General features: G+C 55.3%; 1 protein-coding gene across 4 annotated transcripts in view; it reads left to right on the forward strand.

Annotated features, from left to right (window-relative positions):
• Nucleotides 1–26,923, forward strand: part of SLC6A2 (solute carrier family 6 member 2) — a 58,358-nt gene that overhangs the window by 24,669 nt on the left and 6,766 nt on the right. For all 4 annotated transcript variants that reach the window (XM_066349458.1, XM_066349459.1, XM_066349460.1 and 1 more), the window contains exons 3-9: nt 2,270–2,401; nt 4,178–4,415; nt 12,346–12,484; nt 21,003–21,137; nt 22,911–23,014; nt 24,102–24,226; nt 24,998–25,110. In XM_066349458.1, the coding sequence (XP_066205555.1) occupies nt 2,270–2,401; nt 4,178–4,415; nt 12,346–12,484; nt 21,003–21,137; nt 22,911–23,014; nt 24,102–24,226; nt 24,998–25,110 (986 nt within the window). The remainder of the gene's footprint in view (nt 1–2,269; nt 2,402–4,177; nt 4,416–12,345; nt 12,485–21,002; nt 21,138–22,910; nt 23,015–24,101; nt 24,227–24,997; nt 25,111–26,923) is intronic.

Raw genomic sequence — 26,923 nt, forward strand, 5'->3', positions numbered from 1 at the left:
TGGCTCTCCCTTCCCCGCAGTCCCCTGGGCCACTGACTTCCAACGTCTGGCCCCTTAGATAGTTCAATCCATGTATTTTTCCTACATCCTGGCTCCAGGCCCCCAGCGGGCGTAACGAGGCGGCCATAAAGCAGAACGGGGCTCAGACAGATCCAGGTTGGAAGCCAACCTGCCTCCTTACTCGTTTGGACAAGCACCTTGACCTTTCTCAGCCTGGCTTTCATCAGCTAAGGGGGATTAGCGGTAATGATCTCTCGGGGATGTTTCCAGATGAATAATGATGTCAGAGCTTACGTGTGTGGCTTGGCAGGTACAGATGCTCCATGAATGGTCCTTGTTGTTTTCACCAAGCCCACCGCCGCCGCCGCCGCCTACCTCCGTTAGCATCACCAGCCTCACAACCCCCACCCCCCATCACCGCCAGCAGCGCGGGCAGAGGTGGTTCAGGCACCAGACCAGCCCTCTCCGTGTGGGAGAGAGACAGGGGTGGACAGTGAAGGCAGGAAACGTGGAGAGGGAGACCCTGCCTTTCATCTAGGCTGGAATATTCTGGAATCTGCAGAATACACTGAGCAGGGCTCTGGAGCTCCGGCATTCCTGGGTCTGAATCCCAGATCCATCACTTACCCGCTGGGTGGGCGTGGTCACGACACGCAATTCCTCCTCAGTTCCCTCCTCTGTAGAATGAGCGCAGCAGACGCTACATCAGGCGATCTCTGGGGAGCGCAGATGGGCTCCCAGGTGTCCGGAGCCCAGAGCCCTGCCGGATACACAGGCCGAGCTCAGTTCCCGGTGGTCTCCTCCCTGCTGCCCACCCTGCCCGTCCCTCTCCTGCTCCAGGGAGAAGCGGGTCTCAGAGCCCCTGGGGATACTTCATCCTTTGTCCCCAGTAGACGTGTCTTTCCTGGGAAGGAAGTGGAGAACTGACAGTCTGAGGAGCTGGGGGAATTCCACCCTGGGTGTCAGGTGAGGGCCGCGGCTCTCGGCGAGCTTGGAGCCTCAGTTTTCACATCTGTCAAGTGGAGGTGGTATGAACCTTTGCACGTCCAGGTTGTTGTGAAGTTTGAATGAGACATTGCATGCGAAGTCCCCCAGAACACAGTAGGGGACGTTATCTTGCTAACGTTGCCATGGTGAACTATTTCCCCGTTTCTGCACTTCCCTGGTGTGGACAGGCCAGAGAGTGTTTGGTTTCCAAGGTTACGGCGTCTCAGCCAAAGGCCAACGGCGGGAAGAGTATACATCTGACCTGGCCACATCTGGCCACGTCAGAAAAAGGAGCTGGCGTTCTGTGTTGGTCAGGCCTGTGGCCTGGCTGATGGGCATGTGTCCCAGTGAGTCACTTTGCACAGTCAGCGTCCGCTAAGCTCCCCCAGGCTGCTGGGCACACTGAGAATGATCTCTGGCACTCAGATGTGTCTAATTCCACCAGGCACTCTCCCCGGGATCAGTCGCTGCCCATGGCTCAGGGCCTCCTCTAGTCTCTGTGATGCTCTGAGTGGGCACCTTCGCTGGCCACAGACTTGAGCCTTTGGCTTCTTTATTCCAACATCTGTTTTCCTTCAACTGCCCTGATTCGAATCCTGCTTCTTCTGTCCCTTACCAGGGGTGCAAACAGGACAGATGAGGCCCTTTCTCTGCCCTCAGTTTCCCCCAGGGGGACGTAGGACCCTGTCTGCTTATGTTGTGAGACTAAGAAGACTCCAGTGAGACTGTTTGGGAAAGCCCATGTGACCTTAGGAAGATTGAGATATGAGCAAAATGAGAAACTCAATCATGTGTCACTTTGGGCACTCACTGTCCCTCCCTCTCTGGTCTCAATGTTCTTACCTATAAAAGGAAGGGTATGGGCCATTTGCCTTCCCCAGAGCGAGGGGTCAGGAAAGGAGAGGTCTGTGTCTAGGTAAGTTCGGTGTGGACTCCTCCTGGTGCTTCTCAGTGTGTGCCTGTGGTCGAGGGCTAGGGGGACCCTGCAAGGTTGTATCCATTTCTTTAACCCACGTTGTACTAACTTGGATCACAGAACCTTATTGTTATGACTACTACTACTACTCCTACGAGTCTTCCTATTACTGTGATGATTATTTGCTCTGATTGTTTCGTGTCTGCTGTTTACCTACCACACTACCCACCGGGAGGTGGCGGATGATCGGAGGAGGGAGGACCCTCGCAGCTTTGGTCGACGTGGACCCCAGCGCTCTGCAGGGCAGGGGCCCAGGCTGGGCAGGGGTCCGGGGGGGGGGTCACACTCCGCCTCTCTGTCCTCCAGGTGCCTTCCTGATCCCGTACACACTATTCCTCATCATCGCCGGGATGCCTCTCTTCTACATGGAGCTGGCTCTGGGCCAGTACAACCGGGAAGGGGCGGCCACAGTCTGGAAGATCTGCCCACTCTTCAAAGGTAAGGGATGAGTCTGGGGGAGTCAAAGGTCAAGCATGGGTCTCAGAGCCCACCTTTGGGATCTGAGGTAGACCAGCTCTCTGGGGGGATTCAAGCGCGTCCACCATTCGAAGTGACGTGGAGAGAGCATTTGGTGTTTCCCAAGTAGCTGTAGCCTAGAAGGTCTGGAAACCCGACTTCCCAGTCCAGGCTCTGCAGCTGAGTGACCAGAGGGTGTCTGCTGCCTGTAGGGAAATACAGAAGCGTCAGGGGTACTCAGCACGCACACCACCAGTCTCCCCTCACTTGCTCCCGCGGCAGACATGATGAATTGATCACAGACCTTTCCGAGCTCAGCCAGCAAGCTGCCTAACAATCCTTAATACAACAGCCACAACTAATTGATTGCAGCTGGGATATAACAGGAAACCTGCTTGCATTTGGAACTTAGGGCACATCTGGAGGAAGTGGCCATAGATAGCCCCTGCCCTTTCTTGGCCCGTCTGGAGTTGTGAACAAGGCACGGGCTAAGAATTAGCACCTCCTGAGCACTGTTTAGGGAGCTGGGCCCAGATGGCACTGAGCACCAGTGTGGCTCTTCTGAGCCTCTTCTCAGCAGACATGTGTCCCCTGAGTACCTCCGATGCACTTGGCACAAAAGGCTGCTAAGACATTAGTGTATTAGTTAGAAATTATTTTTTATCTCCAGAAATCCTACTTGAAGTGGTTCGAAGATAAAAGAGAATTTATTGGCTTCTGCTATAGTGAGGCCCAGAAATTTCTGGCTGGCTTCAGGTACCGCTTGCTCCGGGTTCCAGACTAACGTTATCTGGAATCTCACCCGGCCCTTCCTTCTGAAGTCTGTTTTCATCCATGTTGGCATCAGTCTTGGGCATATTTTCCTCAGATGCTATAGCAAAGCCAGCCATCAGCAACAAGAGTCAATCCTACCAAGTTTAACAATGATAAAATAAAACAAACCCTTCTTATGTTATCAGACATTTATTTAAGGTCCCAGAAAGGACTCTTACTGGTTTTACTTGAGTCATATGCTCATCTACACCAGTCACTGTGGCTACAAGGAAGCAGAGCCCTGATTGGCCAGGCCTGAGTCATGTGTCTACAGCTCCATGAAGGAAGTGAAGCATCCGCCTCCTTCAAACCTTACCTGATAAGAACACCTGCTGCTGCTCTCTTAAAGCAACGCGGAGCAGGCAAAAAATACGGCTACCGTAGGCAAAAGCCACAGAATTAGCCCTAAAGGAGCTCCTGCTCCATCCAGGAAGAGGAGGTTGGCTCACAAAGCCGGTGGATGAGAATAGGAGCCAGAGAACACCGGGGGGCTGAAGTTCTGATCAGCGGGAGCTGGGTTGGGGTTCCCCCGAAGCAGGTCCTGAGACAAGGGTTTCAGTGCAAGGAGTCATGGGGAGAGGTGATCCCGGGAAACACGGTGGGGGGCTCACAAAGAGGAGGCAGCCAGAAGCCGGTTCCACCGTGGGCCAGGGGCCGGGGAGCGGGGATGCTCTAGTGCCTGACCCTGCTGTTCCCTGGGGACATCAAGGTCCCGGCATGCCTGACCTGCCTAATTCATGGGCAGAGGGGCCTCCAGTGGCAAGAGAAAGTCCTCGGGCAGAGGGATGGCGGGTGCCCAGGAGACGGAGGTGGAGTCCTGACAGTCTGCTGCATAAAAAGGAAGGTGTGGGTTGGGCAGGGCAGTGGCTGGCATCACCCCCCAGGAGAGCTGGCTCCAGGCTGGGCCTGGGGAAGCCCTGCTCAACCCCTTCGCCCCCCACCCAGGCGTCGGCTACGCGGTGATCCTCATCGCCCTCTACGTGGGCTTCTACTACAACGTCATCATCGCCTGGTCCCTCTACTACCTCTTCTCCTCCTTCACCTTCCGCCTGCCCTGGACCGACTGCGGCCACGCCTGGAACAGCCCCAACTGCACCGACCCCAAGCTCCTCAACGCCTCCATGCTGGGCAACCACACCAAGTACTCCAAGTACAAGTTCACCCCGGCGGCGGAGTTTTATGAGTAAGTCCTGCACCCGTCTTCCTGTTCGCACCGGCCCTGAGACCCGTGCTGGCCAGGACCCAAGCCAGACGCCCAGGAACGCCCCAGGGGAGGAGGGGGGCACGCTGGTCCGGTCACTATGTGCCGCGTGTACGGACCCTGGGCTGGGAGTTGAGGACACAGCCGTACACAAGGCAGCCGGCGGAGCCTGTGTTCTGGTGCAGGGGAGTGGGGGGTGGGGAGACGACACCCCAGCAAACAGGTAATGAAGCGGGAATGTTTTAGAGCAGGGGTCCTCAAACTGCGGCCCCCTGAGGCCATTTATCCGGCCCCCACTGCACTTCCGGAAGGGGCACCTCTTTCATTGGTGGTCAGTGAGAGGAGCATAGTTCCCATTGAAATACTGGTCAGTTTGTTTATTTAAATTTACTTGTTCTTTATTTTAAATATTGGATTTGTTCCTGTTTTGTTTTTTTACTTTAAAATAAGATATGTACAGTGTGCATAGGAATTTGTTCATAGTTTTTTTTATAGTCCGGCCCTCCAACGGTCTGAGAGACAGTGAACTGGCCCCCTATGTAAAAAGTTTAGGGACCCCTGTTTTAGAGAGTGGACGTGCCATTCAGGAAATAAAACACGTTGTAGGGAGTGGAAGTGCTGGTAAGAAACTCAAACCAGGGAGGTGGTGGAAAATGATTGATTGTGGGAGCAAAGTTAATCAGGGAGGGCCCCTATGAGGAGATGTCATGAGCACGGATGAAGTCAGCCAGGGGGACTTGAATGAATGGTCCCTCCAAGATTCTATTCACCAATCCAGGTTGAGAGCCCCTGGCTTGGCCACTGCACTGTCCCATCTGAGGCCGCATGAGATTCTTGCTGGGGTCAGGCTGGCATCCCACAGTGCCACGTCCCAGAAAATCCACAGCCTCCCCTTGTTTTCTCTCGAGAAACGTTGCCACAGAAAATCCCAGAACCTTTGGAGGGCTTGGGCGTAGAGGCTTTGGGCCTTCCCAGTTTATGAGTGTGGTTTGGACCGGGCGGAGACGGTGCTGCTCATACACGTCGCTGGTTCCGCACTGGCCCCTGTGTCCTCCCCCCCGGTAGAGGGAAAGGCCTGATTTCTCCTCTGGCTCTTGGCAACCCTTGTCCTCACACATCAGAATGGAAAGTGATAGCCTCACCTCTAGTCTAGTGATTGTCTGATTCCTCCTCTGACGTCTTAATGAGCAGCCGGTCTGCCCCAGCAGAGACGCCCCGCAGGAGGGGGGAGTGAATTGGGTTTTGAGACACTGCTTACTTTCATTACAGCCCTAAACTTTCTCTGGGCTCAGCTGTGAGCAGGAGGTAGTGGGCAAAGAGGACGTCCTCAAACCCCGGGCAGGAGGGGCTGGGGGCTGGGGCGGGGAGCAGAAGTCTAGGCTCAGCCTAGCAGCTCTCTCCTCGACAGAGCTCCCTCCGCTCCCCTCGAAGCCTCCCCTCGCCCAAGCTTCCCAGCGACCCAGCCAAGTCCCACTTAGTCTTTGCAGTTTGCGTTGGTGGAAATGATTCCAATTTTACAGATCAGAACATGGCGGCTGGGTTTTTAGGTAAGAGGCGGAGCTGGGATGAGAACCCAGGTTGTCTGAGTCCGGGCTCTGCCCCCAGACACGGGTCTGTCTCCGGGTAGGCAGGAGTCCATCCCATGCATCTCCTTCTCACCTGAACCCTGCTTTCGAGGGCTTCGAAGTCCCCAAGTCCTGAGCTGCTTCTGGGTGTTTCTTTCAATGATGCACGGCCCCGCTATCCAAATGCTTCTGCGCCCCGTCGCAGTCTGGGGACCCCCCAAGCAGGACTACGCGTGCCAGCCCTGGAGAGCTGAGCCACGGCTCCTTCCTCAGAGCCTGCTGGCCAGGGCTGTCGCCATCTTGTACTCATTTAAGCTGCTGGATCGCACATATTGTTCAAGGGAACAGAACCGCTGTTCTCCTCAGGCCCCGGGCCTGAAGCCAAACGGCCAGCGGTGTGAAAGAAAGAAACCCTAATGGCCTGTAACTTTATCTGTAGAAGGGGCACCCTTGGCGCACACGCCCTGGCGGTGGAGAACCTGTACCCCCTGCCCGATCCTGGTGGGGAAGAGAACTGCCCCCTCCACCCTACTGCCAGCTCCCTGCGCTCGGTGCCAAGTGAGAAAGGAAGCCCGTTTGGCCCGCGGGCTTCGGAAAGCCTGGAACGTACGCTCCACGATGATTGCGTTAAGTTTCTGGAAAATGCCGGCAACCACAAGGATGTGTGTTAGCCCCCAAGCCCCGGCCTGCCGGGGAGAGGAGGCTGGGTTGCATTCCTTCTCCTGGGAATCCGCTCGGGGAGTCTGGCCTTTCCACCCAGGCAATCTCTCAACACCCGCTGCCGCCCTGCAGGCGGACTTCGCCTGCACACGGGGGGCCCCTGGGTCTGTTAGGGGGCAGTCAGCTGTCAGACTGGACGCTAGAGACATTCAACGCTTTGCCCGTAAAGCTATGGGAACAAGCAGAACTAAGTCAGACGGGCTCAGTACCTGATTCTGGTTCTCTGTTTTGTTTTGTGTTTTTTTTTTCTGAAGCTGGAAACAGAGAGAGACGGTCAGACAGACTCCCGCATGCGCCCGGACCGGGATCCACCCGGCACGCCCACCAGGGGGCGATGCTCTGCCCACCAGGGGGTGATGCTCTGCCCCTCCGGGGCGTTGCTCTGCCGCGGCCAGAGCCACTCTAGTGCCTGGGGCAGAGGCCAAGGAGCCATCCCCCGGGCCATCTTTGCTCCAATGGAGCCTTGGCTGCGGGAGGGGAAGAGAGAGACAGAGAGGAAGGAGGAGGGGGTGGAGAAGCAAATGGGCGCTTCTCCTATGTGCCTGGGCCGGAAATCGAACCCGGGTCCCCCGCACACCAGGCCGACGCTCTACTGCTGAGCCAACCGGCCAGGGCTGGTTCTCTGTTTTTATAGATATGTTTCTCTCTCTCTCTCTCTCTCTCTTTCTTTCTCTCTCCCCAGAGGAAAGAGGCCTAAGCCAGTACATCATTTTTTAGTTGAGACAAGCAGGATGAGAAATTTGCCAAGCAGACAAATTGGGCTGGGAAGTGTGTTGTAGGCCAGTGGTTTGCAACCTTTTTATACCTGTGGGCTGGTGAAAGTAGGAGAATGATTTCGGGGACCGCTAGGGCGGAAATCACCCTGAGCATAAGCGAATCTGGCTAAGATCATCGGGTCCTTCGTCTTCATACATCAGGGTGGGTAACTCTTTCACGGACCAGCTTGAAATTTCTGGCAGACCGACCGTGGACTGGTGGCTGAGAACCAGTGTGCTAGGCAGGAAGCAGCAGGGTTCCAAGGCCCGGGGCGACGAGAGCTTCATGTGATTAGGGAATGACAACCGTCTGTCTGCTGCCAGAGCCACGGGCAGGGTGTGGTGAGGCAGGGGACACTGGACTCGGGGCCTCAGATTCTGAAAGGCTTACGTATTTGTACTTTGGACCAGGATTTCACAACCGCCAGACTTTTGACATTTGCGGCTGGATAATTTTATGTTGGGGGCGGGGGGCTCCGGACGTTGCCACACGTCCCCGGGAAGCAGGGCAGCGTTGCCCCCAGCGAGAACCACTGTCTTAGGTGATATAGAGTTCCTGAGGTCTTCAGGGCAGGCGAGGGACAAGGCTCGGACAGAGCTTCAGATGCTTCTTAAGGGGCAGACGGAGCGAAGAGCCCAGGGTCGTGTCATGGGGCAGTGGGGGGCTTTTCAGTAGTCCTGGAGGAAGAGAATGTGGGTGTGGCCTGGGATGAAGCCATGAGGGAGGGAGTGGGGGAAGCTGACCAAGAGATAGGACTAGTAGGGGCCACACACACAGATGGACTGCACGGGGAAACTGAGGCAGGGTGAGTCAATTAAAGTCATAACATCTGGCCTGGGGGCTGCGGGGAGGGGGTCCATCTAGGAGAAGGGATGAGGGTCTTTGGGGGGTCTTGCTCCCCCACACAGCTCTGCTCAGTCATTCATGAATGCTCACTTGCAGACTAGTATGCCTGTCCACATCTCCCTCTCCCCATCTCTCCCTGGACCGCACCAGTGCACCACCTCCCAACTCACCTGTGCTCCCACAGGCCGGCAGAGAAGGCCCCCTCCTCCACGGAGCCCACCCGGCTGACTTCCTGGGGCAGTTCTCTGGGCACTCCTTAGCTCCTTGCAGATGCCTGCTGCTCTGGAAAGTGGGGACTCAGTCATAATAGTTACAGTATCCATTTGTCAGGTGTCTCCTGGGTTCTAGGCACTGTCTCCTGTTCTGTGAGTTCCCCCTTGTGAGAGCCACGGGAGTGAGGAGGAAAAAAGCCCCAAATGGGGAGTGTCCCAGACTAAATTTTGCTTTGCAGAGTTTCCAGTTTCTTAACTCTGTATTTTTATGACCTTGTTTCAAACTCACTTTCCCCCAGTAAGGTATTCACTGTGGCCTTCTCAGCAGCCTCCCTGCCATAGTAAATCTCCGTACACGGGTTCCTTTCTATATAGGCCCAAATCGAACAAACCGTCTTCCTCCCTCCCAGTTCAGACACTTGATTTTAGAGACCTTATTTCATTTCTAAAACAAGTTCCAGGCATCTAAGAGTGTATTCCGACATAGCAAGTACCCCATCTCACACCTGGTCATTTCCTTGGCCTGGATTTTCTACTCGTATCATTGTCCAGTTATAGTCATTATCATCGGCATTGATCACTGACTTGGATGGTTACAATTCCACCTGTTACCTCCAAACTCCTGCACCAGTGACTGAGCTCTGGCCTGGGAGCTTCCCGTGTCTGGAGCCACCACCGGCTTGTCCACAGCCATGTCAGAGCCCCGCCTGGCACCAGCATCCCGCCTGGCACCAGCATCCCGCCTGGCACCAGCGATGCACAGGAAGGGTTTATGGAATCGGTGCCAGGATTTGAGCCACACTGTAACTGGGGGCCGGGCCAACGGGGACACATTTCAACTCCCACCCAAGGATGAGCTAGTTTCCAGGCTTGGGCGTGCGTTTTCCTCGCAAGTCTAGAGTCTCCCGGGGTCTGATGCACGCTTCCCACCGAGGGCAGCCCTCTGCCTCTGGGTCTGGGGGCTCAGCTGGCACCCAAGCTTCCAAAACAGTTCAAGCCCACTTTTCACGAGCCTCTTTGGCCCCTTCTCCCCCACGTTGGAACAGAAAACCTATTTTATTTTGCCAGGAAAGTCAAGGCAGTTTCTGGAAGGCTTCAGTTTGCTCTAAAGAAAACCTGTCAGCGGGGCGGGCCTCTGGTCTGACGGGTCTCGGCCGTGACTGCCCGGAACCGCCTCCCTCCCTCCCGCCTGTGGAATTAAGAGACGCTGGTGCCCAGGGCCCCGTCCCCCAAGGCTTCTAATTCAATTGGTTGACAGCAGGACCCAGATATCAGTCATTTTTTCTTTAAAAGACTTCCAGTGAGAACACTGTTCTTGTTGATAGGCTTCCAAATTACATTGTCCTGACCCCATATTTCTCTTTGGGGATGTGGGTATGAAAGGAGGGAAGAGAAGGGATGAGAGAGAGAGAGAGAGAGAAGGGGGAAGGGAGAGAATGACTATCCTTGAGCGTATCCAATGCAGCGTGTAAAATATTGCCACCAACGTGTCCTTTCGGGTGAAAGCAGGCCAGGGACGCACGCTGTACTAACCATGTTTGCCGTTAACACCGGTACGGACGGATTCCCCAGGCGCCTTCGGGACGGACCCCCAGCTGAGAGCCGGCCCCGTACAGTGAGGCTCAGGAAGTGAGGCTTCCACACGGGGAGTGGACAGTCGCCCTGGACAGTAGGAGAGGACCAGATGGGAAGGACGAGGGGTTGACAAGTCAAGAGAGGAGTTGCTAAGAGAAGCAAGAGAGGGAGACTGACCCTCTTCCCTGCTCGGTTCCCCTGTCGTCCTGGGCTCATTGTTTTTCTAGCAAGAAAGGTTGTTAGAAATCTCCCTCCTCATCTCGGGAGAGCCTCGGGCGCAGGCGGCCCTGACCTTGCGGGAGCAGGCCCTGCTCGGGAAATGAGCCAAGGGCCACAGAACGGAAGGCGTTAGCAGATTTGTATCAGGAGTGATCATGGGGGCCTCCCGGAGGAGGTGACGACAGTGGAGCTGGGGCTGGAAGGGTGTTGGGAAGGTTGCAGCGACTGCAGCCTCTGTGATGTGAGGGGCAGAGGACTGGGCAGAGACGGTTCTGGATGCTGTGCAGCTCCCTGGTCATCCCAACCCTTGTCAGATGTCACTGTAATTGTGGATATAATACCTCCAGTGCTAGGACAGAAACCCCCACCAGGCAGGAAGAGGGAGTAGTGGGGAACCCCTCACTCACAGTTCCTGCCTTCGGGGGGGGCTCTGCTTTATTACACAAGGGTGTGGAATTGGGGTGGGAACCTCCCACCCCGGGACCTTGCCTAAGAGTTTATCAGTTGGCCTCTTTTGGACCTTGGTTAGATCCTAACAAACTTTCTAGCTTCTCATAAGCAACTGTTACTTTGTTTACAAGTTCTCTTCCCTACGGTTCACGGTAGATCATTGGAGGGCCCTGATATTCCCAAACCCCACGAATATTTACTGTTTGTTTTTGTGGAAGGATAACCTAGCACAGAGAAGTGAATGTCATTAAGTGACAGATCAACAGATGCCACGCACTGAACACAGCCGTGTCACAAACACCCAGACCGAAAAACATAACTGACTGGTATCCCGAAAGTCCCCACCGTGTCCCCTCCCCGTCACTGTCCCCGCTGCCCCCTGGGGTGCACCTTTCCTGACTGCCAACCTCTCAGGTCAGTATCTCCTGTTGTTGTACTTCATGTGGTCTATGGCCATACCACCCTGAACACGCCCGATCTCATCTGTTGTACTTCATGCGAATGGAACCGGACAGGAAGCACTCTTTCTGGTTTTGACTTCTTTCTCATGAAATTATGTGTGAGGGATTCATCCATAGAGCTCGTATTGCTGTGGAGCATTCCATTTTATGCCTGTATCAAAATTTATCTAGTTGAGTGTCTTACAGTTGGGGTTATTATGAATAACACTGCCATGGACGTTCTAGGACAGCGGTTCTCAACCTGTGGGTCGCGACCCCGGCGGGGGTCGAACGACCAAAACACAGGGGTCGCCTAAAGCCATAAAATACACATTTTATTAAAAAATGTATTGTATAATAAATATGTATTTTCCGATAGCTTTAGGCGACCCCCGCCGGGGTCGTGACCCACAGGTTGAGAACCGCTGTTCTAGAACATGTTTTTTAGGGAACAAATGTCCACATTTCTATTGGGTAAACGCCCAGGAGCGGAATTGCGAGGGCACAAGATGTGCATACCTGCAACTTTAGCAGCTATTCCCAAAGAGGGGACATGTTATCTCTCGTCTCAGTCTCTGGACCAGGGATTCGTAACCTCAGCAACATGGGAGTTTGGAACCAGATCACCCTTTGTTGCCGGAGGCTGTCCCACACATTGTAGGATGTCCCTAGTCTTTATTCTCTAGATGCCAGTAACACCACCCCCTCCCCAAGGGTGACAATCCGAGACATCCCAGACATTGCCAAATGTTGCAATGTCACCTGGGGGGGGGGGCGGTGAAGTCCCCCCCCCACACTCCTGTTGAGCCCTGCCGTTCTAGACTATGAGGACAGGAACTTTCCTCTTACTCACCACCCCAGAACCACACAGGCAGGAGGTGCTCAGGAGATTTTTGTTGCCGTTGGAGAAGCAGCCCTGAGTGGGAAGTCTTCCCCCCTGGTGACTTGGCTCTGGGGAGGGCGGTCCCAGGCATGGGCCGTGATGCAGACAGCCGTCCCGGAGGATGCCGGGCTGTGGCCCCGCCGCCCAGATCCGTCTCCATCACCTCGCACCTTCGGGGACTGGCCCGAGGTCAAGGCCTTGGTCATCCGCTCGCGCTGACCGGCGGCCCCTCCCCTGTCCTGGCAGGCGCGGCGTCCTGCACCTTCACGAGAGCGGCGGGATCCACGACATCGGCCTGCCGCAGTGGCAGCTCCTGCTCTGTCTGATGCTCGTTGTGGTCATCCTGTTCTTCAGCCTCTGGAAAGGGGTGAAAACGTCAGGCAAGGTAACGCCCTGCTTCTCTGTCCGTTGGGAGATGGGCCTAAAAGAAATAATTTAATTTTTTTCTAGCTGTAGCTGTTAGCTGGTGAAAAGAAAAGGTATCGCTGGATGCACAGAGCCCGGGTGGGCTCCCAACTCCCCCGCTGTCTCCCTGGGAGACCTGGGGCAGTCCCTTCCCTGCCCCGAACCCAGGTTCCAACAGCAGCAGGGTGTGGACCAGGGGGCTCACCCTTTCCCATCGGAGCTCCCTTAAGATACCTGGGAATGGGAACACCCAAGGGCCTTAGGGAAAAGCCTTTCGGAACCCTGCCACAAAAAGCAACCTATTGACACCATGTTTGCTATAACTTAAATGTTGACCCAAAACTTTATGCAAATGTTCCCTCCTACTTTGGAACATAACCATTGCTTTACTATAAAACCAGTCATTCCCCTTTATGAATCTTTCAGTAAAAAAAGAATGTTCCAGAAGATATATATCTACGTGCCCTGGGGCTTTGCAATTCCTCTGACACAGTGCTGAGTGCCTCCAAGGGTCAAGGCTGCCTGGAGAGAAGAGTGGGGAGTTAGATAACTTAGGAGGGCCTGGCCAGAGCTGGCATGCTGAACCTGTCACCTCCCCATCCAGCCAACCCCTTGGGTGGAGTAAACTCAGGTCATGGCCCCTGTTGATTCTTAGGCCGAGGGTTATCACAAGGAGGGCCACCCCATTTGGACAGATGGGATCCATGTGAAACTGGACTGCACTACAGAGGATGTAGCTGGGAGCTGTTTTTCCTAGTGCTTTGGTTAGCTATAGCTGGGTAACCAAGACACTCCAACCATTTAAAATACCCATCATTCTATTATTGCTCTCGATTTTGTGGGTTGACTGGGATCAGCTGGGTGGTTCTTCCACTCTATGTGATGTTGCCTGGGTATACCTCACAGGGAGCATGACTAGGCTGGCTTGTACCAGATGGCGGACACGATGACATTTGGTACTGGCATGAACCTCAACTGGCACTGTCACCCGGAGCACTTTGTGGTGTTTCCACATAGCCTCTGCCTGTGGCTTGGGCTTCTCCGAGCATGGTGGCCGAGTTCCAAGTGTGTGTTCTGAGCAGACATGCCCTGATGTGCAAAGTGTCCCTTCCGGTCTCTGCTTGCATCTTTGTTATTGTCCTGGTGGCCAAGATCAGCCTGGTGGGAGGGGATTCCACGCCGGGGTGGGTTCCCTGGGAGTCACAAGGCAGCCCTCAAGTAGGCATGAGTGTGTGAGAAGATTCATTAGATAAACAATGCTGTTGGAAAGTGGGGTGTGTCGGGGTTCTCTCTGGTACACCTCGAGCTCTTGGTCATGCCACTGGGAGCAAGGGTAGAGGCAGGGGACAGCAGCCCACGGAGATGAACTCTCTCAGGGAGCATGTCAGAGACACAGTGTCTGTCCCAAGGAAGAGCCCAGATAGAGTGTAAGTCAGGGAGGAATTCTGGAAGAGAGCAGAGCCCAGCTAGGACCACCACTACCCCAGCATCTGGCGCATGGCGGGTCTTCAGTAAATATTTATTGAAAGATTAATGAGAGAAGGTAGGAAGAAAAGAAAAATAATGGGTGAGTAAATAAATTTTTGGACCTTCCATAAATGTTCTATTGAATCCAGTCTAACTAATTAAACATTTATGGACACCTACTATGAGCCAAGCTTGATGCCAGGACTAGTGAGGCAAAGAATAAAAAGACAAATTCTTTCTTCAGTTGCTGTAGAGTCCATGTGTATTATAGACAGGTGGGGGTCAACCTATGTCATTAGTTTCTTGATTCTCTATCCAGACATATATGTGTGTCCCCCTTTAAGTAAACATTAATAGTCACAAACTATTAATACACATTACTGAGTAAATATAAATGGTGACACACTATTACATATCTTGCTTTAAAAATTTTTTTTTATTGATTGATTTTTAGAAAAGAGGAAGGAAGAAAGAGAGGAGAGAGACATTGACTTGTTGTTCCAGTTATTCATGCATTCATTGGTTGATTCTTGTATGTGCCCCGACTGGGGATACAACTCGCAACCTTGGCATGTCAGGATGATGCTCTAACCAACTGAGCTACCCAGCCAAGGGGCTTTTTTATACTTACCTTTACTTGGGAGACAATTTCACATCAGGTAGTCAGGTTGCACTTTGGCAGGAGAACAAACTGTGGGTTATGAAACTGTCATTAAGTCCATTTAGTGGGTCTCCACAAACAATTTTTTAAAAACAAAACAGGCTAGGTAGTAACAGTGCATGGCAGATAGTGTAAAGTCAGAACTGCCTCGTGGGATCTGCGTTTTGGTCATAGTGTCTGTATGTGTGTGTGTCTCTTGTTTCAGTATAGCAGGTGGTTCATCCCAGGAGGCCTCGTGGTCACAGAAATGTGAGAGGTCACATTAGTGGAAGAAGGAAGTTCCTTCAACTAAGAGGGTCCATGGAGACCGTGGAGAAGGTGGCATCTAGGCTGGGTCTCTAAGGACAGGCTCCGGTAGAGACAGGGCGGAAGGGAGAGGTTTTCATTGGGAGGAACAGCCTGGGCCGAGGCACAGAGGTGCGGGAGCCCAGCCTCGGCCAGCCTCCCTGCGCTTCCTCAGGCATTGGGAGCACGGCTCTCCCGCCCTCTGCGGGTGTCAGAACGGAAGATGTGTGAGCCTCACGGCTGCTGGCCCGGGAAGGGACACTCTGAGATATGTGCCCTCCAGCCTTCGCCAGAAGGACAGAGCCTGCCCTGCCTGGTTTGTCACTTGGCCAGAGCGGAGCCCGAGTTGTCTGCAGGGACGGGGTGTTAAAGACAGGAGCTGCGCCTGCTGGCTTCTCTGTGCCGAGGTCTTTGGAGGAGTTCTCGCCCCTGCTGGGGGAGCAACGCGGGGCAGGGCAGGAATGTTGCACTGGAGAGACCTCCCAGGCAGACACACGTCAACAGGAGCCATGGCCCACGTTTGCGCAAGTCCCCCGGTCGCTGGGGAGGGACTTCATGTAGGACATTCTTGTGCCCTGCCTCTAATTGTTTTTATAGACTGGCCCAGGAGAAAAACAAGAGTTTTGCTTATTTCTTCCAGATTGTATCTAGGACAGGACAGAGTTTCCTTAGCAGGCGTCCAAAGCCACGGGGTGCCTGAAATGAATTGCAAATGTTCACACTTCCCAGCTTGGTGCGTGAGAGCTCTGTGCTTGGAAGATGTGCGACTCCACTGTCCTCAGCTGGAATGGTGTGGGGCGGGGTGCAGTCTGAACCAGGGAAAGGGCACCATACATCTACCTACTTAACCATCTACCCAACTATATATCCATCCATCCATCCATCATCCATCCACCCATCCATCCACCCTTTCATCCATCCATACATCATCCATTCACCATCCATCCATCCATCCATCCATCCACTCATTCATCCATCCATCCATCCACCCATCCATCCACCCATCCATCCACCCTTTCATCCATCCATACATCATCCATTCACCATCCATCCATCCATCCACTCATTCATCCATCCATCCATCCACCCATCCATCCACCCACCCACCCACCCATCCATCCATCCATACATCATCCATTCACCATCCATCCATCCATCCACCTATCTATCCACCCTTTCATCCATCCATACATCATCCATTCACCATCCATCCATCCATCCATCATCCATTCATCCATCCATCCACCCACCCATCCATCCATCCATACATCATCCATTCACCATCCATCCATCCATCTACCCATCCATCCACCCATCCATCCACCCATTCATCATCCATTCACCATCCACCCACCCACCCACCCACCCACGCAATCATCCCCAGGCCACACACGCTGTAACTTTGACCCACGGCCCGCCTCAGGGTAGAGAGCGGAGGTCTGAGTCAGGAGTTAGCCCCCAGGGAGCCGGACAAGGGTGCACACACCAACATTTGCCATCTGGAGTCCCACCTTCCTCCTGCATCTCACAGTCCTCGGCCGAACCGGCCCTCAGTCGCTACAAGTCCAGTGAGCTACACCTACACATGGGCCTGGAAGATACTCAGGGGCCGCTCGCATGCTTGTAGAAATGGGGAAACTGAGCCCTAGAGAGGAACAGGGCTTCAGAGCAATCTTTAGTATGGCCAGGACTTGAACCCAGGCCTCAGATATACCATAGAGCGAGCGACTGGTGGCCAGACCACCTGGGTTGCATTCCAGACATCATCCTTTCCTATGAGGTGACCTCAGGATCCATGGTGCGCCCTAAGCGTCAGTGTCCTCACCTGCAAAGTGACAACAAGTGTTGATTGTGCCGGTCTCCAGGGCTATTGGGAGGATGGAGTGAGAGGTCTTCAGTGCACAGCTGGCAGGTGAAAATTACTCGATAAATGATCCTTGTCACACTGTGTCCCTGTCACCAGCCCCCCCGCCGGCGCTCAGTGGTTTTCAAACCGCGCCAACTTTCTGCGGGGCTGGAGGGACGGTGCAGGCTCGGGCGCCCACCTGCTCTGTCTGTTTGCACGTGGAACTAAGCTCCCGGGACGGTGCAGGCTCGGGCGCCCACCTGCTCTGTTTGTTTGCACGTGGAACTAAGCTCCCGGGACGGTGCAGGCTCGGGCGCCCACCTGCTCTGTTTGTTTGCACGTGGAACTAAGCTCCCGGAAACCTTGGGCTTCTTTATGCCTGGAGACAAAGCAAGACAACAGAACTGGCCAGGGCCAACCACCACACCCTGCCCTCCTCACTGCGGGCTTTGGGCCAATTGGGGGATGGGACGAGACAAGACATCACTCGAGTCCTGGCCAAGTGGGTAGGGTCAGGGAGAGAGAAAGCTGGACCAATTCGAAGTACACCTGAGTTCTAGAATATTTAAATACAAAGATCTTTCTGTTCACTTTTGACTTCAAGTCAATAATTCTAGCCAAGTCTCCTCACTAATATTTCAGCAGAAGCTGGTCCCGGCTTGTTTTAGTGACTCACTGGACCCAGTAATAATGTACAGTGTCATTGGCATCTGAGCGACAAATGGGCTAAAATATTTGCAGCTCATTGGTTTCTTTGGTCACACCGGTGTGTCCCCCTCACCCCATTGATCTCAGTACGGCTTTGCTGTTCATGCGAACGGCCCTCAAACCCCGTTCTGAAGATGACACACATCATGAATCATTGGCAGTTGGATGAAGGCAGTTTGTGTCATCTCTGTGTGAGAGAAGACCTTGGAGGTGACCTCGAGCAGTTGCTTTGCCACCATTAATGCTCGTGAGGATCACATGGGGCGCTTGTTCCAACTCAGATTCCTGGTCCCTCCCCGAGAGCGTGACCCTGCGGGGATGAGGTGAGAATCGCACTTCTGACCTGCTCCTGAGTGCTGCTGACGCCCCTGGTCCATGGGCCTCACCTTGACCTGGGCGGGCCTTTGCCTCATGACCAGATCCTCATAATGAAAGGGGCCTCAGCACCTCCCCGGACAGCTCATCTCCTCTTGAGAGAGCTCTATTCACTAGAAAACTCTTTCTTTCAGAGATTTTATTTTTTGTTGATTTTAGAGCAAGAGGAGACAGGGGTGGGGAGAGAAGAGGGAAGCAGGAAGCATCCATTTATAGTAGTGCTTCTCCTATGCGCCTTGACTGGGCAAGCCTGAGATTTTGAACCGGTGACCTCGGTGTTCCAGGTCGACACTCTAAACACTGCACCATCACAGGTCAGGCAGAAAAAGCTCTTCCTTTTATGGACCCGAGATCTTCCTCACTGACATTGTCAGCCATTGAGTTTGGCACGTGGGACCCTGCAAATTCTGTGTCCACAGAAACACAAGGGAGAAGAATTTGGATTTCAGGTGATAGAAAGCAGTGTCTTTTTTTGAGGATTGATGACACGTGCCAAAACCAATGGGCTTGTCACTGTTCTTCTCATCTCACGCTCCAAGATAGACCAAGCCTGGCTTCTCATGGCCAGAGACGCGCTGCGAGTTGAAAACTTGAGAGCAGAGAAGTTCGGGGTAGAGCTGACACAACCCCAGGGGCCCTTCTCATCACCCAGTGTGCATGCAGGGCCCATGTGAGCATGAGCAAGCTATTGGCCAAGGACCAAGGCAGCCTCCCCTTCGACACAAGATCTTAGGCAGCGGAACTCACTCCTGCCATCAATTCTGAGACCTTTCAACGACACTTAAATGGTTTAGTTTGAACACATGTGTATGAACAAAACAAACTCCCCTTTCTTGATGCTTGACCACAGTCAGGGTCAGCTCAGTCATGCCCTGGTGTGTTCCTGGGGGAAATTGGATCCGTGTTGGAGTCTCAGGCATGGCCAGTGCAGGGCGGCCTCCAGACCCCACGGGAGATGCCTAGGGGCAGACCAGGTGAGGCTGTTTGTTGATGGGCAGAGTGGTGTGTTTGGGTGCCCTGCTGGGCTGGGAGTGAACCTGCAGCTGTTGATTTAAGTTATAGGGGAACACAGCAGTTAGGACCCAACAAGGACGGCTGAGGCTCCTGCTTGTGCTTGTCACTGAGGAGTTAGGCCCGTTCGTCCCAATTCGGAGGGATGAATCTGGGATGGATGCGGGGTCATCCAGATGCAATGACTTCACTTTCTAGGGCATGTGTTCCTCCTCATTTGTTTTGGGCAATTTGTCCTTCTTGTTCCTAAGCTCCTGGAAGAAAATGGAAATCTAAAGCCCATATCTGCAAAGATCCTCCCCAAGTAACAAGGGAGAGATGGAGGAGCAATTGGATAACATGAAATATAAGAGCCTGATTCCTTTACTGATTCCCTCAGAAATATGGCTACCCACTCTACATCTGATTACTCCCTGACTCACTTGTTCATTTACTCACTTATTCTTTCATTCACTCTGTGACTGACTTAGTTATCCACTACCCCTCTGATCTGTCACTGACCTACTCATTCATTTATCTACCCACTCAACCGTGAACTCGCCTAACCATCCACCTATCCATTTAATCACTTACCAGACGATATATCCAACCATCCCGTCATCCATCTAGCCATCCCATTCATCCTCCGCCCAACCGTTCAATCATCTGTCTGTCCGTCCATCCTCTCGTTCATTCATCAGTCCATCAGCCCAATCATTCATCTATCTAACTGTGCAATCATCCTCCTATTCATCAAATGTTTTTTAAAGCATCCATGAGTCCCATGTGCTGAGGATAGAAATTTGAAAACAATGAATGTTTTCCCTCTAAGGAGCTCATTCATGATCTGGTGGGAAAGAGAGAGGAGGACACATCCCAGCCCTTAAACGTAATTATGGAAAACGTATGACTCTACTGTCTACATCTCAGTATTTTGTGTTGAGCCCCTGTCTCTCTAGGCTGGCAAAGAACTTGACCCTCAGCCACGTTTCAGGGATTCCATTTTCTCCTTACAAATGTGTAAAGATTCTCGGCCTGCCTAGTGTCAGGCCTTTGAGAGGAGGGGCCATCTGTCCCGTGGCCTGTAGTGTTGCAGCTGAGTCTGCCTTGGTCTGGGAATTCCAGCCCCGAGCATGTTTCCTCCAGGGCCCCGTCCGCCTCCCGGCTGCACCTGCGCGTGGCCGCATCTGCCCACCAGTCAGTGACTGTTCACCTTGACTGCACAGGCTCGTCATCAGGGGGAGCTTTTAAAACACACTAAGGTGCGAGCCCCACCCCGGACCAATGAAATCAGGAGCTCCAAGAAAGGACCTGAACTTTGACATTTTTATCTAGAAGGATGCAGAGTGTTTCAGCGCGCGGTAAAGGGCGTGAGAAGGGACAGCGAGGAAGCCCACACACGCTCCCCCCTTCTCTGTTCCTCCACTGTGGGCGGGATGGGGGAGTCTCTCTCTGGTCTGGGAGCAGTCCTTCCTTTATGGGTTTGTGGACAATGCACTTTGTCTAAGCCCCACGGACATCCCCACCCTGACGGAGAAAGGCCAGGGTTCTGCTTTCTGCCCAGCCAAGTCCCTGCTTGGGCAGCAAACTTAGGAGGATGTGCTTGAATGAGAGTAAGGGAGAGGGAGAGGAGAGGGATGGATGGATGGATGGATGGATGGATGGATGGATGGATGGATGAAGGGAGGGAAGTATGAATGGATGAAGGGAGGAAGGGAGGGATGCTGGTGGGGTGGATAGAGGAAGGGAGGGGTGGATGTGGGGAGGGAGGAAGGGAAAGAGGGAGGGAGTGAGGAAGGAAGGGAGGGAGGGAGGGAGGGTAAGGAAGTGGCATAAAGTGGTGTGCTTAGCTCTTCCTGGGCAACTTGAATGGTCAGGAGAGGCGGCCTGTAGAGGGGGAGGTGTCAGGTGCTGTGAGAACCTGTGTTTGTCCCCGTGCCCTTAGCTCGGATGGCAGCCCTGTGCCCAGAGTGGCTGCCTCTCCCACGCGGTGCTGCGCCGCGCCAGGTGTGGCCTGTCTGTTCACTGTGCTGGAGTTGGGCCCGGGACCCGGCCTGGAGATGGAGCTGGAGGCCTGTGCACTGTGCGCAGGAAGGTGTGGGCGGGCTGGGTGCCTCCCCCACCAGGGGCAGAGCCGGGCTCTCAGGGTGAGCTTGTCCCCGACAGGTCGTGTGGATCACGGCCACGCTGCCGTACCTCGTGCTGTTCGTGCTCCTGGTCCACGGCATCACGCTGCCCGGCGCCTCCAACGGCATCAACGCCTACCTGCACATCGACTTCTACCGCCTCAAAGAGGCCACGGTCAGTGCCCCGTGCCCGCCCCCCTGACGGCCGGGGCTGCGGAGGGTTCTTGGGGCAGGTGGTGATAGCACTCTGGCCCTGGTTCTGTCCCAAACTGGCTGCACGGCCGGAGACGACCCTCCCAGCCTGGGCTGCGGCCTCCGTGCCCAGCCTGTGCCGGTTTGACCTGCGCCTGTGGGTCTCCGCGAGCCCCTCCAGCTCGGCTGGCCCGGGATTCTGTGGTTCCCAGCCTGGGCTGCGGCCTCTGTGCCCGGCCTGTGCCGGTTTGACCTGCGCCTGTGGGTCTCCGCGAGCCCCTCCAGCTCGGCTGGCCCGGGATTCTGTGGTGCCCTTCGGTGACCTCTGTAGACCCCTCCTTTCAAGGGGAGCAGTACTCGGTCCTGGGTTTTACTCCTGCCCTGTGCCACAGCCCCCCAACCCGCCCCAGGCACCCCGGTCCTATTTCCACTCTCTAGTCCCCAACGCTGGCCTTTGCCACCATCCCGTGACGACAGCAGAGGGACAACGTCAAGTACAGGGAGACGTGGGCCCCACGAACTGCCCCCCCCACAGCCCCCAGAGACACAGATCACAATGAAAGGCGGTGAATTTGGAGCGGAATTCCAAGCAGTGGGGTTAGGTTGGGAGCAGCGACAAGCGTGTAGGTTCTAGGGCCTTGAGCATCTTCAATTCATGGCCAACATGCTCTCCGGCCTCCTCCCTCAGTCCCACCTCGGTGACAACACTTCAGCATCATCCCTCACTGTCCCCAAAGGCTTCTTCACACTCTCTTTGAACCCACAATGACTCTGGCAACACAGGACTCGGAGGGACCCCTCCCACTGCGCACCCTCCCAGAGTTACAACGTCCCAACACCCCACAGGGTTATATAGCTCAGTAACCGTGAGAAAAACCTATATCCTTAGTAACTGTCAGGAAGATAACAGAGCGCAAGGCGTGAATCAGCCTCGTAAACCGCTCGACAGGTCAGACCTCTGTTTGCTCTGCAACGGCTTAACCAGCCCAAGTCTTCCCGGGGAGTGGAAACGGAGCAGGGAGCCAGGGTGCCCCCCGCACGCACGGAACAGACCCAGCTTCCTCCCTCGGGGTGCTAGTCCCGCCCTGGGCTTAGGGAGGAGGGGAAGCCTGGGATCATGTGAGTGGGGAGGTGACAGAGACCTCACATGTCCGAATAGCAGCTCTTCCCTGGGGTGGGCCGGGTGTAATTATCTCCACGCCGCGGATGAGGGAACATGTACAGGGACATGAAATTAACCAGGACCAGACCAGGAGGCGGGGAGCTCGGGCAGGGGCTCAGACCCTCAGGCGCCCAGCCACTGCTGTCATCACTCAAAAGATGGACTCAGTAAAAACCCCGGGGGAACCCCAGAGTCACCGCCGTGTGGGCTGGTAGGAGCGGCTAGGAAACATGTCCCTTTCTCAAGAAGTCGTCCCCGTAACTCCAACATGGCCGCAAGCCTTTGCCGTCACGCCATCTGCGTAGCCTGGGACGGTCAGTTTTCTAAGTTTCTCTGACAGTCGGGACATCAAGTTGAGCCAGTAAGTGCCTCCAGGGTGAGCTTACTCAGGACCACCGGGACCAGGAGATGCTGGAGAGACCCCAGGCTTCTGTGGGGGGTGGGCTGCTGCCATCCCTGGTTCAGACCTCGCTTCCTGGGGTCTCAGAGCATCCCTGGTTGTGGGGTGGGGGGTGGGGGCAGCCCTTCTGGAGTGGTGAGATGGTCCCATTCTTGGGGAAGCAGAGGGTGACAGCTTTTGTCTCCTCGTCTCAGGTATGGATTGACGCTGCGACTCAGATATTCTTTTCCTTGGGGGCTGGATTTGGAGTGTTGATTGCATTTGCCAGTTACAACAAATTTGACAACAACTGCTACCGGTGAGACCCTTCTCGAGGCTCTGGGAAGCGCGGGGGCCTGGGGAGGGAGGCTCGCGGGGCTGGGAGAGAGGGCTCGGGTCTGGGGCGGGTCAGCCTCTCCTCTCGGGTCCCCTCCGCTATGGAGCGAGGCGGAGTGGCCATCCTGGGTGCTCCGTGAACGCCGGTGTGGCCTGTGGGGGTCCTGGTGAGCCCCCTTCGGCTCAGGGGGGGGCTTCACCCCTGAAACATGCCGGCAGGGGGGCTGGGAAAGTGGGAGCCGCTGGGGCTGGGTAGCTGGGACAGAGGACAGTCTGTGGCTTTCCGAGCAGACCGTGCTGTCTGTCTGTCCATCCGATGCCCAGCCAGGCCAGGGTGGGATGCCCAGGCTGGTCGCATGAGCAGCGAGGGCCTGGCTGGCAGACTGGGAAGTCTGTGCACGGGCACACGTCGGGCCCGCCTCCATCACTCTGTCAAAGCTGAAGACAGGGTCGCCACCCCTGTGGTATGAGACAGAGTAGGATGCGTGTGTACCAGTGGGCCAGGCTGCAGGAAGGCTAAGGAAGTGGGTGATCAGCCGTCCGGTAGGGGGTCAGCCAGGGCAGGGAGGGGAGTTTCAGGTGGGCTACGGAGGGGAGTTAGGACTGTGACAGGCAGACACGGAACAGACAGCACACTCGGTGGGGGCAGCTGGAGCAGAGCCAGGGAGGGGAGTTACCTGAGGGTCAGCAAGGGGACTGCATCCTGGGGACTCACGGACCGTGAGCCTGGAAGGAGGGTTGGGTCATCTCAGCAAAGCGCTTAGACACCTGGCTGAGAAGCTGAGAAAACTGGGAAGCCGTGGAGGCTGGTTGAAGAAGGAGGCAGGTGACTCAGGCTCCCAACAGGAATTTGATACCGGACTCTGGTCTCAGAGTATCCCTTCCGGAAGCGACTGACCTATGTCCTGCACCTGCAGGGTCTCACCCCAGTGTGGCAGGGCGCTGGGGTCCGTGGGCCAGCAGGACCCTGGAGGCACTGGGAGCCGCGGACCCCACAGGCTGTCCGGAGGTCAACGAGCAGGGGCAAAGAGAGGCAGGCGACTTGGACTAACGGTGATTCCTTCCCCCAGGGACGCCTTGCTCACCAGCACCATCAACTGCGTCACCAGCTTCGTCTCCGGGTTTGCCATCTTCTCCATCCTCGGCTACATGGCCCACGAGCACAAGGTCAACATTGAAGATGTCGCCACGGAAGGTGGGTGGGCAGACCCGGCCCGCTGAGGGAGAGAGGGCGGAGGAACCTGCCTCGCTCACGGCCGCCCAGCTCTATGGGGGCTGCACCCGAGGTTTCCAAACCGCCCACGTGATGCACTTGCTCTGAGTCCTGTCGGTGGGAATTCCGGGCAGTCCTGGGCCCTGCGGATGTGACAGAACCTTCCGCCGAGTCCGGCTAAGCAGGACCGACCTTGGAGCCTGTCCTCTGCACTGACCCCTGTGCTGAGCACTTGACACGCCTTCCATTAGTGCTCACGGCTGAGAGTGTGAACAGACCCACTTTAAAGAGGAGAGAGCTGAGACTCGGGCTAAGTTGTCCAAGGTCACCCAGCTGACCACTAGGCCAACTCCAGAGCCTGTGTCCTGCCCTGCTATTTCCCGTATTGTCGTGGCCACAGAGAAGCTGAGACCTGGGGAGGGGCTGCCCAAGGAGTTTGTGGAGTAAGAGGACCCCTCCCGGGGTGCAGGAGCAGGGTCTGCAGCATGCAGCCTGCAGCCCGTCCGGGTGGGCGAGGCGCTGCTCCCCGGTCTGGCTGCCGGAGGCCCGCCTCTTTGGCGCGTGGGGGAAGTGTGAGCTGGATGGAGTTGGCTTCGTCTGTCAGCTTCAGGCCCTTGGTTCCTCTGCCCACCCGTGACTCACCAGGTGCCACGGGCTGGCCTGGGGCTGACCGAGCCTCACGATGCTCTCCTACGACCTGCAGCTCAGACCAGCAGTCCCAGCCATCGATGGGGCCCTTGACCTTTCTTTCAGGAGCCGGCCTGGTCTTCATCCTGTACCCAGAAGCCATTTCCACCCTGTCGGGGTCCACGTTCTGGGCCATTGTGTTCTTCATCATGCTCCTGGCTCTGGGAATTGACAGCTCGGTGAGTGACCCTGACGAGCCGGCTCAGGATACGCGCCCCCGACACACACACACACACACACAGACACACAGACACACACACACACAGACACGCACACACACAGACACACACACACAGACACAAACACACAGACACACAGACACACACACACAGACACAAACACACAGACACACACAGACACACACACAGACACACAGACACACACAGACACAGACACACACAGACACACACAGACACACACACAGACACACAGACACACACAGACACAGACACAGACAGACACACACATACAGACACACACATGCACACACACAGACAGACACACACACATAGACACACACAGACACACACAGACACACACACACAGACACACACACAGACACACACACAGACACACACACACAGACACACACACACACAGACACACAGACACAGACACACACAGACACACACACAGACACACACACACACACAGACACACACACACAGACACACACACAGACACAGACAGACACACAGACACACACACAGACACACACACAGACACACACATACAGACACACACACAGACACACACATAGACACACACACACGTACACACACAGACACACAGACACACACACAGACACACACACAGACACACACACACAGACACACACACACAGACACAGACAGACACACAGACACACACACACAGACACACACACACAGACACACAGACACACACACAGACACACACACACAGACACACACACACAGCACTCAGCCTAAAGTTCCCTGCCATTCAAATTCCTGGTTAGTAGTCATCTCCAGAAGGGCAAGACATAGGCCAAAGCCAAGGACCAATGGAAGCCCATTGGCGTCACGGAAATGCACATCGGAGGGACCGCAGAGAAGCCAGCCCAGCAGCCCGGCCCCCTGCCCATGCAGACGGGGAACCCTGAGCCCAGAGAGGGCAGGCGCTCCTCCTCTGAGCCAGGCCCCCGCCCCGCTGAGTTCATTACCGACAACCTAACGGAAGCACGGGAGCCTCGTCCCTGTGTTAGAACCGTGTCTGTCAGCCACGTGTGAGGTTAGGTTTCTGGCTGCTCTAACGTGCCTGCGTCCACCTTCAGGACCTCACGCCTGGAAGTTGGCGAGGAGTCTGAGAGCCGGCTGGCAGACAGGCTCCCCTCCCGCCCTTCTCGCCCTTCCCGCGGGGACACCTGCCGGGAGCAGTGTGTTGAGAAGGATCGGGAGGCTGCTTCCGGGCCCCTGGGAAGGACCCTGACTTGGCCGAGCAAGGCCAGCCAGCCCAGGGGAGAGACAGGCACCTCGTGGCCGAGCGTGGCTGGCCTGCGTTCCTCCCGTCCGCCGTCCCAAGCTCGGGGTGTCATTCGGGCAAACACATGATTATTATGCATACGAGGCCATATAGAATCAATGTGCCCGTAGCTGTGCGCTGGGAGACCCTGACGCACAGAGAGTGGAGCCGGAGGCGACCCCTCCGCCGGACAACAAGGAAAGCGGACAGAGTCCTTGTCGGAGCTGCGGCCTGAAGTTCAGTGCTGGACGCCCCCCTTGTGGTGGCTGCTTCCGGAAGACTCCGTTTAAGTGTGAACACATCACACGGGGGCGTCGGACATTATATACGCCTTTCACTCTCCTGTGGGCTCATCAGAACCCATGGGCTGAGTGAGGGGGCAGACACAGGTGCCTGTTGACCAGGGGGAGACAGAGGCCACTCTTCACCCTCCCCCTGTAGTTTCTGAGCCCCGAGTTTGGGTGAGAACGGGGCAGAAGCGGGGTGCGAGGCTGGGGAGGGAGGCAGTAG

Source organism: Saccopteryx leptura, chromosome 9 (assembly GCF_036850995.1).
Source record: "Saccopteryx leptura isolate mSacLep1 chromosome 9, mSacLep1_pri_phased_curated, whole genome shotgun sequence".
Taxonomy (NCBI): domain Eukaryota; kingdom Metazoa; phylum Chordata; class Mammalia; order Chiroptera; family Emballonuridae; genus Saccopteryx; species Saccopteryx leptura.